Consider the following 13,384-nt stretch of genomic DNA (forward strand, 5'->3'; position numbering starts at 1 on the left):
GTACCTTTGTTAGCATTGTCATGTTTTAGCTTAGTTATCTTGTCATGTTCTGTAACTCTGTCTGTAATTTTGTTCTTGTGTTGTAAAGCACTTTGAGTCGCCTCGTGCTGAAAAGTGCTATATAAATAAATGTACCTACCTACCTACCTTTGTTTAGGAACTATGTGCTTTAGTAGGACTTCCTGCTCATGTTTTCAAACTGTGAGAAAAGACAGAAAGGAAAGAGAGCAGGCTTCAGAGGACACTTTTGGTTTGTGCAAAGAGGAGACTAAAATCAAGGCATTTACAAACACAAAGCAAATGCTTCCTCACACATCTGCTACAATAGATCAAAAATATATTCTTCACAAGCCAAAATATCATGCACAGTTTACTAAGGCAACTTCAAATAACCATAATGAAAACCAGCTGTTAACACTATGAAAAATAAACAACTGACTTGAAACATGACGGTTCTGTATCAAGGCAAGTTTTTTCACACAGTCCATTGTACTGTAGACTTTTATATTCACAATGGAGTCAGGTATCATGGAAAGTTTGACTTTTACTTCTCAGTAGAGGTGCCATATTTGAGAACTGATATGTTACTGCTTTGATGTAAAAAAATGCTCTCGTATATACAACTTAAAGATTAAAGTGAAATAACCAACTTCTAGCTGCCATAATGGGAAACTTAGACACATGTGTAATGTCTAAAAATAAATACTCACATACTTTAAAAATAAATAAAATTTTCTTCATCTTTGATTAAGATTATGATGTAGGGTGATCTTTGTTTCACCAGCTTCCACAGGATTATTTAGCCTTCTTATATGTCTTTGACTCTCTGTGACTGCTTTAAGAAAAAAAAAAGGTCACATAATTATTTTGATCATGTTCAGAATTTCTGTAACATGAGAGGAAGGCTCTGTGACACATGCAAGGAAATGAAGAACCTTTGTGAACATTTTTTAAAAATTTGGCACTTCCCTTGCAAATGCCATTTGCAATTTGTTGCCAGCAGTAGCAGCCCATTGAGACATTGGCTTAAGTGTGATACAGCATAAAAGGTCCACAATAGTTATGAGCATGCAGGAAACTTTTCTAGCCAGGTTGTAATGGTTAAAGATTATGGGGCAGTGTATTAAGGCCCTGGGTGGAGCGTGATGGTAACATATCCATAACTGGGGTCTGCACAGATTGTTGTGTCGTGTCTTGTTTGTTGAGAATTTAAAGCAGAACAGGCCACACTGCTTCGGCTTTAATTTAGGTCATAACAAAGTCATGGAAACAAGCTAGTGCAGATGGGATACTTATGGTGGTAGAGTTGTATTAGCAATGTGCTGATTTTCTAGAATAAAGCTGTAGCCTGTCACAGTCTGAGAGAGCCGTGCCAAGACAAGGCCCAGGGCATGTTGCAACAGTGGCATATGTTGTAATGCCATACTGGAAATGTGCTGGTAAAGAGTGTGATGAGGTCACAGGAGAGCATCTCCTTGACAGAAAATAGCAGGAAAAATCTCTTACGGGGGGACAAAGAGCATAGCAGTGTCATGATTGCCTTCACATGAAAGAGCTTTACATTCTAATATGTCATGTAGGTCAAGGAGAGCATAGCTGGGTTGTCATCCAGTGTAAGGGGAACCTAATTTTTATTTTTTTTGCAGTTTGAATGTGTTTCATAATTTCATTTGTACTCTTTTTTTCGTGTTTTTCTTTATTTCTTGCAATACTTTTCAAATGTCTTGCAACAAAACTTTCACTAGTGGCTTGCAGATCACAATTATAAAATACACATTTGTAAAAATGGTAAATTTCTGGTCAACATGGCAAGTTTTTTATTCTTCCTGTAATGAAGAAAATATCTTTTTTTAGTAAGGTTTTTACAGAGCAAAGCTCATTAGTAAGTTAGCAAACTTATTTTATTTTTAGTTTTAGTGACTGGGCACCACTTTGGGATCTCAGTTTGCTCATAATACATTCATACAATTTTCTCCAAAGATTTTAATTTTCCTAAAGGTGGTTGTGGTTCGTTCATTAATGGCTCATAGAGTATTGAATGAGAAATAGTAGACTTATTTTCAATGATCTACCATGCTGGACTAAACCATTGTGCCAAAAAGGCTAACTTTAAAATCATATTTCTAAACTTTAGCTTTGCTATAAATTTCATACCAATTTTAAATGTGTTAGTCTCAATTCTGGAACAGAATCTAAATGTTTTTTGTTGTTGTTAGCCAGCAAGTTAGCACACCAGGGTTAGATAGCAATCACCATTGTTAGCAAAGAATTAGAGTTCACATGATGCTAATGGATGCTAATGGTAACAAAAATGTCTATATCTCTGTCACGTGCACAGATATTGAGCTAAAATTTGTTTGAGTATCAAAGAGTCATTCACAACACAAACTACAAGCTCAGATCACATGACATCTCACAATATTGCATTATATTGCACAGAACATTATTTTCAGGGTTTGACCAAAACTACTACAACTGTCATTTCTTAATATAGAATGATCTTAGTCAAAAACTCTCCCTCTAGGTTGCAGTAATGTATCTCAGACTACATTCACACTGTAGGTTTTAATGCTCAGACCCAAATTTATTTATTTTGCACGGTTGTTTACATTATACTTTAAATAAGACTGTCATCAGACTCCAGTGTGAACAGGCTATGAGCAAAAGAAGAAGTAATGTCACACACAGCACGCTGTGTTTATGAAAGTAAATATGGATGCTACATGTCAGCATGTGTATATCAATTCTGAACTTGTGTAATTGGAGCTGGCAAAATTCTTTTCTGCCATGCTTGTTGCATCCAATGTTTACATTTAATTTTGCTACTTCCCACCTACTCTGAAGCATATGTGCACCTCTGGAACGGGAGCAACATACTAAAAGTAGAAACAAACTCAAGTATCATCATGCTAATATCAATACAATTCAACACTAAAGTTAGTATCATGCATTGGTGTAGATTCTCAGTCATCTAGCCAAAACATGACAAATCTTAAGTGTTGAAAAAAAGGTTAAGGCAACTGAACTTCTGTTCTGTAGCTAAAAAAAAATCTTGATTGATCTGAATACCAACGATTTCACATGTCAGATGACATATGACATGACAGTTTAGATTGAGGTTGCTTTGAAAAACATTAGATATGTATCCAGTTCCATACCACATATGAAAGTAACCTGGGTTGGATTAAAAAAAATTGGATTTGTTACGCTCAGACCGTTGTAAAAAAGTTTAAAAAAAAAATCAGATATGGGTCGCATATGGGTGAAAAAAAAAGGATTTAGGCCACTTTTGATCACAGTGTGAATGCAGGCTTACATGGTCAAATTGATGTTTTGTCATATGGTTCCTTAATGCTTTATTTACATTTTATTTCAACTTCTTTTGAGCAGTTTTTAGTGTTACATTTTAAGTTGTAAGATTAAAATTTTAAGCATGTTTTTTATGTCTTTCACTCTACACTCATGACCTTTTGTGCACCAATCAAAAAACAAGCAACAGATACTGTGCACATCCACAAAGGATTCGGTGGACAGAAAAAAAAGGCAGAATGTGGAGGAGCAAAAGTGTGGGGAGGAAGAGTTGTGACAGAATGCAACTCTTTGAACCCTCTGCTAAGCAACTCATAACATCATGAGCAACTCAGTGTTGTTTCATGTTGGTGATGAGTTTTCAGTACTCAGGAAAACTAAGGGTGGGAAGAAGGAGCAGCCAAACGGTGGGAAGATGAGGTGAAACAGGAGAGGACTGGTTTGGCTGGGCTCATGAGTGGCCTGAAACCAAGAAACTGGCTCGTGAGTTTTTTTTAGTACTTAAAGTCACATTGTAGTAGTATTCTTTTCAATTATCAATTAAAATTAGCTCCTAATTTATTTATGTTTTATTTATATTTTGTTTATAATTATTTTTAAGTCAAAGTTTAAATTTTGTTTACAAGAATTTTTTTCTTTAGTTCCCAGGTTCCAGTAAACCTACATACAGTTGTCATCTGAACACTTATAATTTGTTTTATTTACCTTGAAAGTTTAAACGCATATCTGTTTTGACATTCAAGGGAAAAAAAAAAACAAGAAAAAAAAAACTATTACTGCAGCTATTACAACTTTTTATGTGCAGGACAGTCATATTGCATTTTTAGGCTGAGTTGGACTTAGAAATTCTAACTTTTAAGTACAAACAGAGCTTCCCTTTAACAAAACACTACCTTTAGTCAAAGGTGTTATAATACAATTGCAGAGCTAATAAGTTTTTTGCCTGTTTCTACTTTAGAACAGATACTTTTGTGTGTTTAGGGGGGCAATAAGAAAAATAATTTTCTGGTATGTGCAATAGCAACATGTGTGGTGCTGTTAGTTGTGCAAATGTGTACAAAGAACATGTCTGTGAGAGCTAGAAGAAGAGTGTATCTGACAATTTAAGTGCAGGACAAATTTATTTTCAGAAACACTATGACCCTGCCATGGAGATAAGTGGACAAGCTTTCTTTTGTGCCGGTGTGTGTGAATGTGTGCATGTGCCCAGGCATCAAGGGTCTTGTTGGCCTTGGTATTGTGGATTGAAAAGACAGCTTCTCTCTCTGTGCATCTCCTTTCCTCTTCCACTCTAGAAGCTCTAGAAGATGCTTTGTCTTCGATTCTTTCCTCGACCTGGAAAATAACAAACGGAAGTTGAAGCATGCTGATGTTAATAATAATAATAATTTTTATTTAAAATGGCCTTTCTCTACACTAAAGGGCATTGTACAAGTAAAACAGAATATAAAACAATAACAAAGAGTATATGTAAACAATAAAAAAACAATATAGTTAAACGTACTTCAAAAAAAGAAGTGGGCAAAATTGAATTATGAGGAGTAAACTGATCTAAAATGATTGGTTTTTAACCTAGATTTGAACAATGAGAGAGCAGTGATATTTCTTATTTCAGAGGGTAATGAGTTCTAGAGTCAGAAAGCGGAGCAGCTGAAAGCCCTGCTTCCTATGGTAGTGAGGCCGGCTAAAGGTATGAAGAAGTGGATCGAGGAAGCAGATCTGAGGAGACGGGAGGGTATGGTGATGCAGAAGGTCAGATAAATTGACTGTGGATGGCTTTAATGGTGTAAAGAAGAATTTTTAAAATATTGGAAGATTTCAGCTGGAGCCAGTGAAGATATAATATATCTATATAATTATAGAAGGTGGTTTGGGTGATGATACAAGCATCAGAGCTCTGAACCAGTTGTAGCTTGTGATGGGATTTATGGGGGAAGCCAAAAAAAGGGAATTGCAGTAGTCAATTTGTGAAGTCACAAGGGTATGGTCAAGAATGGCTGTGGAGTGTGGGGTAAGAGAAGAACGGAGACGGTTAATACTGCAGAGGTGGAAATAAGCAGATCGAATGACATTATTGATGTGGGATGCAAAGAAAAGTGAGCTGTCGAGGATGACACCCAGACTCTTGACCTGAGGGGAGGGGAAAACCAATGCATTGTTAAGTGGGAGGGAAAAACCTTTGGGTTTTAAAAGAGTTGTTTTTTATACCAACAAGAATGAATTATGTTTTATTACTGTTTAACTGAAGAAAATTGTAAGTAAACAAGGAATTAAGCTCACTGAGGTAGCCAGTGAGAAAGGAAGGTGGGAGGTTAGAATCAATTTTTAATTACTTATTAATATTATCTAATTACTTGTATATTACAAAACAAAAATACAAACTTCAAGATCAAATCAATTGCTATTCCAAAAACAGATGATTTTCTGCTCTCTTACTTAAAGGCTGGAACACTGAGCTGCGGTGACCTGGGTCCTTCTGGAGCTCCACTTCACTAAGAGAAAACACTGACGCAGCTGAAACAAAGTGGGACAAAGATTAATTTAAAGATCTATTTTGACAAATTTTAAGTGGTTTATTGTGTTAACCTTATGAGAACTCTAGGTTTGGAAACAGAGTTTATTTTTGAGCAAACTGATGAGTGAAAGCCAGTATCTCTATATCTCAATGGGCTGCAACTGTTGGCAATTAGCAGGCAAATGACATTTGCATGGAAGTTTCCAGAATTTCTTGTAACAATCAAAATAGTCAAAGAGTAGTTGCAGGCATCTCAAACCCTTTTCATATTGGTGTCCATGATTCTGGAGTATTAGAGTTGTATTTTGACACCTGTAGGGGAGCTCTTCTTAAGACAGAAAACATCTGAGGTTACAATCTTGAATATCCAGATCTAAAAACCACGCAGATGATAAATAATAACTATTAAAAAAAGTGGTCCAAACTTGCATATCTTCATTTTGGGAGCAGCTGCCAAGGTGGGTACAAAGCAGGCTGAGGCAGGTATGATGTGGATGGAGGTGAGTACCAAAATTTTGTGCATACCTAGAATACAGTTTTACAAGCTGTTCATACAAAGTAAGTGGCAATTTTCAAAAATTGGTTGCCATAAATGCACCCGCAATGCTCGCTAGTCACTTGGTTGCCAATGCAATTCAGTGAGACTGCACTGGAAAATTTACCTATTTGTTCACAATTTTGAGTCTCCAAAGTCACCAACACTCACAGCCCAGTGAGATACTGACTTAATGGCTAGTTCACATGTGGCCAAGATCAAAGTGGAGTGCTACCACCATTAGAGGATTTATTTTAAATTAAAAGCCTAGCATTCCTTGAATGCATATCACCCACGAGCTTTCAAGAGTTTTAGATAATCTTATGTTGAGAAATGATGAAGTTGTAGTAATTTTGATTAAACTTGAAAATAACAGTATGTGCAATCTCCTGCAATATGCAAGATGTCATACTCAGAGTATGCATTGTAAATGACTCTCAGCTACTACCACATCAAAACTGTCTGAGTTATAGGTCACGATAGATTTTGCTAACAGACCAACATGGTTTAAAAGTTAATGCTGATGTTTTAAACAAAGATATGCAATCAGTAGCACTTGGAGCATGTGCACAAAATCTTAGCACAATATCTATAGAATTGACAGAATTAGAGAAATATTTGTGTTTTTTCTTAGGTCAGTTAGCTGTGGTGGGTTTCTTGAATCAGGTTGATTCCAAAAGTTCATCATTTGTAGATGTAAATCCATTCCAATCCAATTACTTTAGCTTCAATAATATCCATTCAGTGGTTCATGAGATATTTTAGTAACAAACAGATATACCAACACAAGCAAACACACCCACAAAGACATACAGACATTGGTAAAAACATGCATAGAACTCTATGGTTATTTGTAAGCACAAATAACAGTAGCGGCAGCTAGCTATAGCTTCTCTGGTTCAGTCTGGGGGCACATCCATCAGTAATATATTTTTCTGCAGAAATAAGTGTTATGCAAAAGTTATAGTAATGTAAAAGTTTTAAAAGTAGCAGTTGCATGATCTTTATGAAACTTTAAAGATTGGACTTGTTCTAAAACGGTAAAATCTGCATAGAAAGTAGATCTTCTCGGCTGAGACATTATAAGATCATTGGTATGGTCTAAGCAGACCAGCTTCTAAAGCTAGTTTTGCCATATTAAAACAACTACACTACCGGTATTTAAACTTTCACAATAGTTCATGCAAATCCTATTATAATTTTGTGCCATACACTTATTTTGGCAAATGTGCGACAGAAAGTATTGTAAAAATCCTCCCAGTAGTGCTCCAGGCTGCACTGGAAGTTGTAATGTCTGTGCAGAGCAAACCCAGAATGCAGACTCATGTCAAGTTAAAAGAGAACGGATTTATTAACAAAAAAGGAAAAGAAAATGCTGACGTGGCAGCAAACAAAACCAAAACTTACTAACGAAACATGACAGGATGACACAAGGAGCAGAGTTTGACCATGGCATGAACAAAATGTAACAGAACAAGACAGGGATGAACACTAAGCAGAGACAAACCAAATATAATGAACCAATGAGAAATGGAACTTAAAGAACAGATTATAAAGGCAGAGGCTGATGAGGAAGTAGACACAGGGGACTGATTAATAACTTGGGACAGGTGTAGGTGGGAGTGGCAGGCTGACTGGAGTACAACTGAGGTGAGGACAGGTGAATAGTGACACAGGAAACACATGAGAAAAACTAATCACACATATCAACAAAACAGAATCACAAAGACGACAAGAAAACAGAACACAAGAGTGACAACGTTAAATCAAATACAAAAATAAATAAATAAAAAAACTCAAATCATGACAGGAGATGTTTCCTTTGGCTACTGATGCAATAATTTTATGTAAATAAATATGTATTAATAAACTGAAGGAGGTGTAAAGATCATTGAGTCAGTATTTGCATGAACAGCTGTGACAATTTTTTAGAATGGAGTTGTTTTAAGATGGTAGCAACCTACTTTGTTCTTGGCTGCCTTAGAGTTAGTTGTTAGGTCATCAGTCCTGTCAGAATTAAACAATTTCTTCCAAAACATTATCCACAACTGGTAAGATATTATTTATTCATAACTTCTGGACAGAACACTTGTTAAAACGGACAAAATACCTCATTAGGGGAACACAAGTCTGCCATTAGTTTCATAAACTTTTATGAGTGCTTGCATTTTTAACTCACTGTCTGCCAAATTATGTATGTTATCCCCCAGACTCAGGAAATAGGGGTGATGTAGAGCAGCTTCAGAGGAGATTCTGCTCCTGGTGTTGTACTGCAAACACAAGACAAAACCGGATGGTAAGAACATCCACAAAGTCACAGTTCATTTTGTATGTGAAGACCATGGCTATTTTGTGTCATACCAGCAACAAAGTAGAGAGCAAATCAATTCCCTCAGTGTCCAATCTGATCAAGAAAAAGCAAAAGGTTAAGTTACTAAAGTACTATTATTATGGAAAGATTTAAAAATGTAAATACCTAACACAAGTGATTTTTTTTATTGGTCATGTGTTATTCTTTCCAAATAATGTTCAAGTGATCTAAAAAAATTTAAAATGAAAAGAATTCAAGATTAGGCTTTAAAAAATATAACCTAAACAGTACAGAATACTATTTAAGTTCATGTTTATTTAGGCAGCATAATATTGTAAGATTCCCCCAACAGGAATCTTAAGCTAAATGACACATAAAGCATAAGATTTACATGCCTTGCACAGCAAATATAGCAATGGAACACTGGCAAAGTATGAAAAACAACTCCAGTAAATATAGAACAAATCAAATATTTAAAGGATGACAAAATTTTACACTAATGCAGTTGTTAAGATAATAGTTTATCCGTTTTTTATGCTTATCTGTGGTTGGGTCATGGAGACAGATTTAGGAGGGAAACCTAGACATCCCTTTCCCAAACTACAAACTCAAGACGCTTCTTGGGGATCCCAAGGCATTCCAAGGCCAGAGAGGATATTTAAACCCTCCAGTGAGTTTTGGAGGTCTGTCCTGGGGTCTCCTCTTAATGGAACATACCCAGAAAACCTCCAAAGGGAAGTACCCAGAAGGCATCCTAATAAGAAGACACCTCAAATGACTCCTTTCAATGCAGAGGAGTACTCTACCATCTACTCTAAGACTTAGAGGTGCTGACTCTCAACACTTTTCACTGGGCTGCAGACTGTCCTGGTACATAATAAAGGTTGTGGCTTAAAAACACCCACAGAACCACATCATCTGCAAAAAGCAGAAGCAAAACTTTGAGGTTACTAAATCAGACACCCTACTATTCAGAATTGCACCTTGAGAGTCTGTTCATGAACATCACAAATAGGGTCGGAGGCAAAGGTCTGCCTTGGGGGAGTTCAACATTAGTTCCTCACCAATTTATGGTTCCAAAAAATGAATGCAAAGATTAGTCTTTCTTTAAGGTCCTCTTTGTACAGGATGATGACCTACATGACCTACATGATGATTGTGTAAAATACAGAGAAACTACAATATTGAAATATTACATTGTATTTCAGTGATATAATCCAAACCAACCATGAGGGAGCACAACCCAGTGTATCTTCCAAGCCTGGGTAAATGGTGAGCATTCTGTCAAGAAGGGCATCCACTTATGACAAAACTAACACGCGAGTTCATCCAAGTAACACCATACCAGATCAGTTGATGCCCTGGTTATCAACAACCGCTACCAGTGCTGTTGACAAACAGGGTACTGGCGGAAATTGTGCTACTGTTAGTCGAAGACCACAAGGAGGGAAATGTGCCAGGAGACAGAGGGAGAAGAGGAAACTCAAGAGTGTAGGACTTATGGTAGCAACTCTAAATGTAGGGACAATAACAGGCAAAGGTAGAGAGCTAGAATGTGTAAAAGATATGAAGTGGGGCAGGGTTTAAGTTGTTTCAGGGGTGGTCTTGAAGAAGGAGTTAGAATCCGTGTATCATTCATTCTTTCCATTTTGAAAAAGGCAACCAAAAATCAAATAATGAAAAACTGACTGGTTATTTTGTTTTTTGTTTTTCATTAAAAAAACAAACACCAACAATGAAAAAATGCCTGGTTTTTCACATTTAACTTTTAGGCTCAGATCAAAAACACAATATGGAATAACAGAACAGAATTTGATTTTAATATTTAATTGGTTGGGTTTAGGTGACCCAGAAGTTTGGTAAGGAGCGCTAGCAAACATCAAACCTTAGCTTGTGACTTGCCACCAAACACATTTACATATACACCTTGAAGACTGGTACTGTCTATTGGAGCTGATGTGTCAGCGAGCCGCCATCTTGGCTGGGTCCCTCATGTGCCCCCAGTTTATTTCTTTGTACTGAGGAAGCTGTATGCCCATTAAAATAATCATAACTCTCTGAAATACCCGATTTTCACACAGTTCGGTTTGTTGCAAACAACAGAAATGTAGTTATGATACAGGATACTTTCACACATTAAAAATACGTGCTATTATGCTAAAATACTTTGTTTTATGCTCTTTAACAAAGACAGACATATGGTATATATCCTTAGTCTTAATTAGAACAACACAGAAGTTATGTTGTTTGGACTGAGTTGCTGTTCCACTCCCAGTGTAGATCTCGGCTCACTGTCATCTTATCTCAAGGACTGTGTCACCAACCTGGGCGTCAAGTTTGACTCAGCAGTGTTGTTCAGAAAAGTTTTTATCAGCTTCGTCAAATATCAAAGGTCAAACCAATCCAAACAAGATCTGACCTTGAGAAATTAATCCACGCTTTTATTACAGCTCGTCTTGATTATTGTAATACACTGTATGTAGGCATTAGCCAGACCACTCTAGCCTGTTAACTCGGGCTTGTAGGCGCGAGCACATTACTCCCATCTTGGTGTCCCTTCATTGGCTCCCTGTGCACTACAGAATTAATTTTAAGCTCCTGTTATTTGTTTTTAAATGCTTGAACAACCTGGCCCCACCATATCTATCTGAGCTGCTTCAGCCTTACTGCCCGCCCCGATTCCTAAGATCAGCTGATTAGTCACTGCTGGCAGTCCCCAAAACTAGACTGAAGCTAAGAGGAGACAGAGCATTTGGTGTTGCTGCTCCCAAGCTCTGGAACAATTTACCTCTGAGTGTCAGACAGGTCTCCTCTCTTCCTGTTTTTAAATCTCTTTTAAAAACACACTTTTATTCTTTGGCTTTTAACACACTGTGATTTTTGTCTTTCTTGGCACCTAAAACATACCTGCTGTGAACCCGTATGTGTATGTCTCTTTTTATCCATTTATCTTTTTATCTGTTTATTTGTTTTATCTATTTCCGTTTTACTGTTTTTATCTATCTATTGTACAGCACTTTGGCTCCCCCTGTGGTTCTTAAAATGTGCTATAGAAATAAAGTTGATTGATTGATTGATTGATATAGCATATTAATAAATGTATATCAATACATTTCATATTTTATTACAAAACAAGTTTGATTGTTCATCTCAATTTATTTCACTTTCTCACACACACAATCCTGAAACAACTCCTATTTGGAGATGAGCTGGGAAGTTGCCAGATGGGGTCAGCATCTCTAAGCTGGTCCTGTGAAAGTCCTCTTTCACTAGAGCTGAAACGACTCTGAAGCAACAAAACCCTCCCCTCTTACTGCAACTTTCCATTGCCTCCTTGAATCTGTGTTTCTGTGAAACATTCACAATGTGAAGAAAAAAACAGCAAAAGATAATGAGAGAGAGAGAGCACCAGCTCCTCCTGTTAGCATTTAGTTGTTTGTCACAATAACATAATATTATAAATGGTGAAATAACCAGAATTATTGTTCAATCTTACTTGTGAAAGGTAATCCCACATGGTATAAAATTCGGTCATAGCTGCTCGCTCTGCAGTTACTCCTGTTGGCTCTTAGAGAGAGGAGAGATTTGTCTAATATGATGGTGACGCTGGATGCGTTCCAGCACGTAATAAGGCATTTACCTATTTATGTCTGTGCAATATCGATCGATCAGGACCAGATAAGCCAGTCAGACCTATCAGCCATGGAGACTTATGTATTGTTTCGAGGCTCAAACCACTGGTATAAAACTCCTGGATCAAAATAGTGTGTGGTTCTAGCACTGCCATAGCATCCACTGCATTACTTTATTTGCAACACACAGAGCCACTTCCGGGTCACCTAAACCTGACCAATTAAATATGAAAATCAAATTCTGTCCTGGTGCTGTTTTTCCATTTCGTGTTTTCGATCTGAACCTAAAAGTGAAACATGAAAAACCAGGGTTTTTTTTGTTTGTTTTTGGTGTTATAATAAAAAAACAAAAAACAAAATAACCAGTCAGCTCTTTATTATTTGATTTTTAATTGCCTATTGAAAATGGAAAAAATGAATGATACACGGATTAGTTAGCAAGAAATGTAGTCGATGTGAAAAGAGTGTCAGGATGTGTAGGATGAGAGTTGTAGTGAAGAAGGGAAAAGAGTAAAGGCAGAGAAAAGGATCAAATGGTGAAAGTTGAGGATGGAAGAAGTTTGTGAGGAGTTCAGAAACGAGCTGTTAAAGGCTCTGGGTGGTAAGAAAGAGATTCCAGATGACTGGGCTACTACAGCCACAGTGATTAGAGAAACAGGTAGGAAGGTACTTAGTGTGTCATCTGGCCAGACAAAAGATGATAAGGAAACCCTGTGGTACATAAAGTTATCCAGAGGAAGAGGTTGGAAGAAATGGAACAACAAGAGGACTGACCTCTGGCATCAACAAGGCATTTGCACCCACAGAACTAACGCTTGCTGGATTGTTTCTCTTTTTCGGATTTTTCTTGATTTATGTGGTATCAAAGGCTCTGCACTGGACTGGTTCAGGTCTTATCTGTCAGATAGGAGTTTCTCTGTAAATATCAGAGAATTTACTTCCCCCTCAGCTCCCCTCACATGTGGAGTACCTCAAGGATCCATTCTTGGACCTCTGTTGTTTTCCATTTACATGCTCCCCTTAGGTTCCATTTTTAGAAAATTTAATATTTCTTTTCATTCATATGCAGATGATACTCAGAT

At 37.0% G+C, this 13,384-nt stretch overlaps 1 protein-coding gene across 3 annotated transcripts in view; it reads right to left on the reverse strand.

The window, feature by feature from the left end:
- Positions 1–182: 182 nt before the first annotated feature.
- Positions 183–13,384, reverse strand: part of cdk18 (cyclin dependent kinase 18) — a 183,428-nt gene continuing 170,226 nt past the window's right edge. For all 3 annotated transcript variants that reach the window (XM_037975457.1, XM_017440239.3, XM_017440240.3), the window contains 4 exons: positions 8,721–8,763; positions 8,539–8,629; positions 5,746–5,823; positions 183–4,644 (listed from right to left, as the gene is read on the reverse strand). In XM_037975457.1, the coding sequence (XP_037831385.1) occupies positions 4,610–4,644; positions 5,746–5,823; positions 8,539–8,629; positions 8,721–8,763 (247 nt within the window). In that variant the 3' untranslated portion in view covers positions 183–4,609. The remainder of the gene's footprint in view (positions 4,645–5,745; positions 5,824–8,538; positions 8,630–8,720; positions 8,764–13,384) is intronic.

Source organism: Kryptolebias marmoratus, linkage group LG4 (genome assembly GCF_001649575.2).
Source record: "Kryptolebias marmoratus isolate JLee-2015 linkage group LG4, ASM164957v2, whole genome shotgun sequence".
In the NCBI taxonomy this organism is placed as follows: domain Eukaryota; kingdom Metazoa; phylum Chordata; class Actinopteri; order Cyprinodontiformes; family Rivulidae; genus Kryptolebias; species Kryptolebias marmoratus.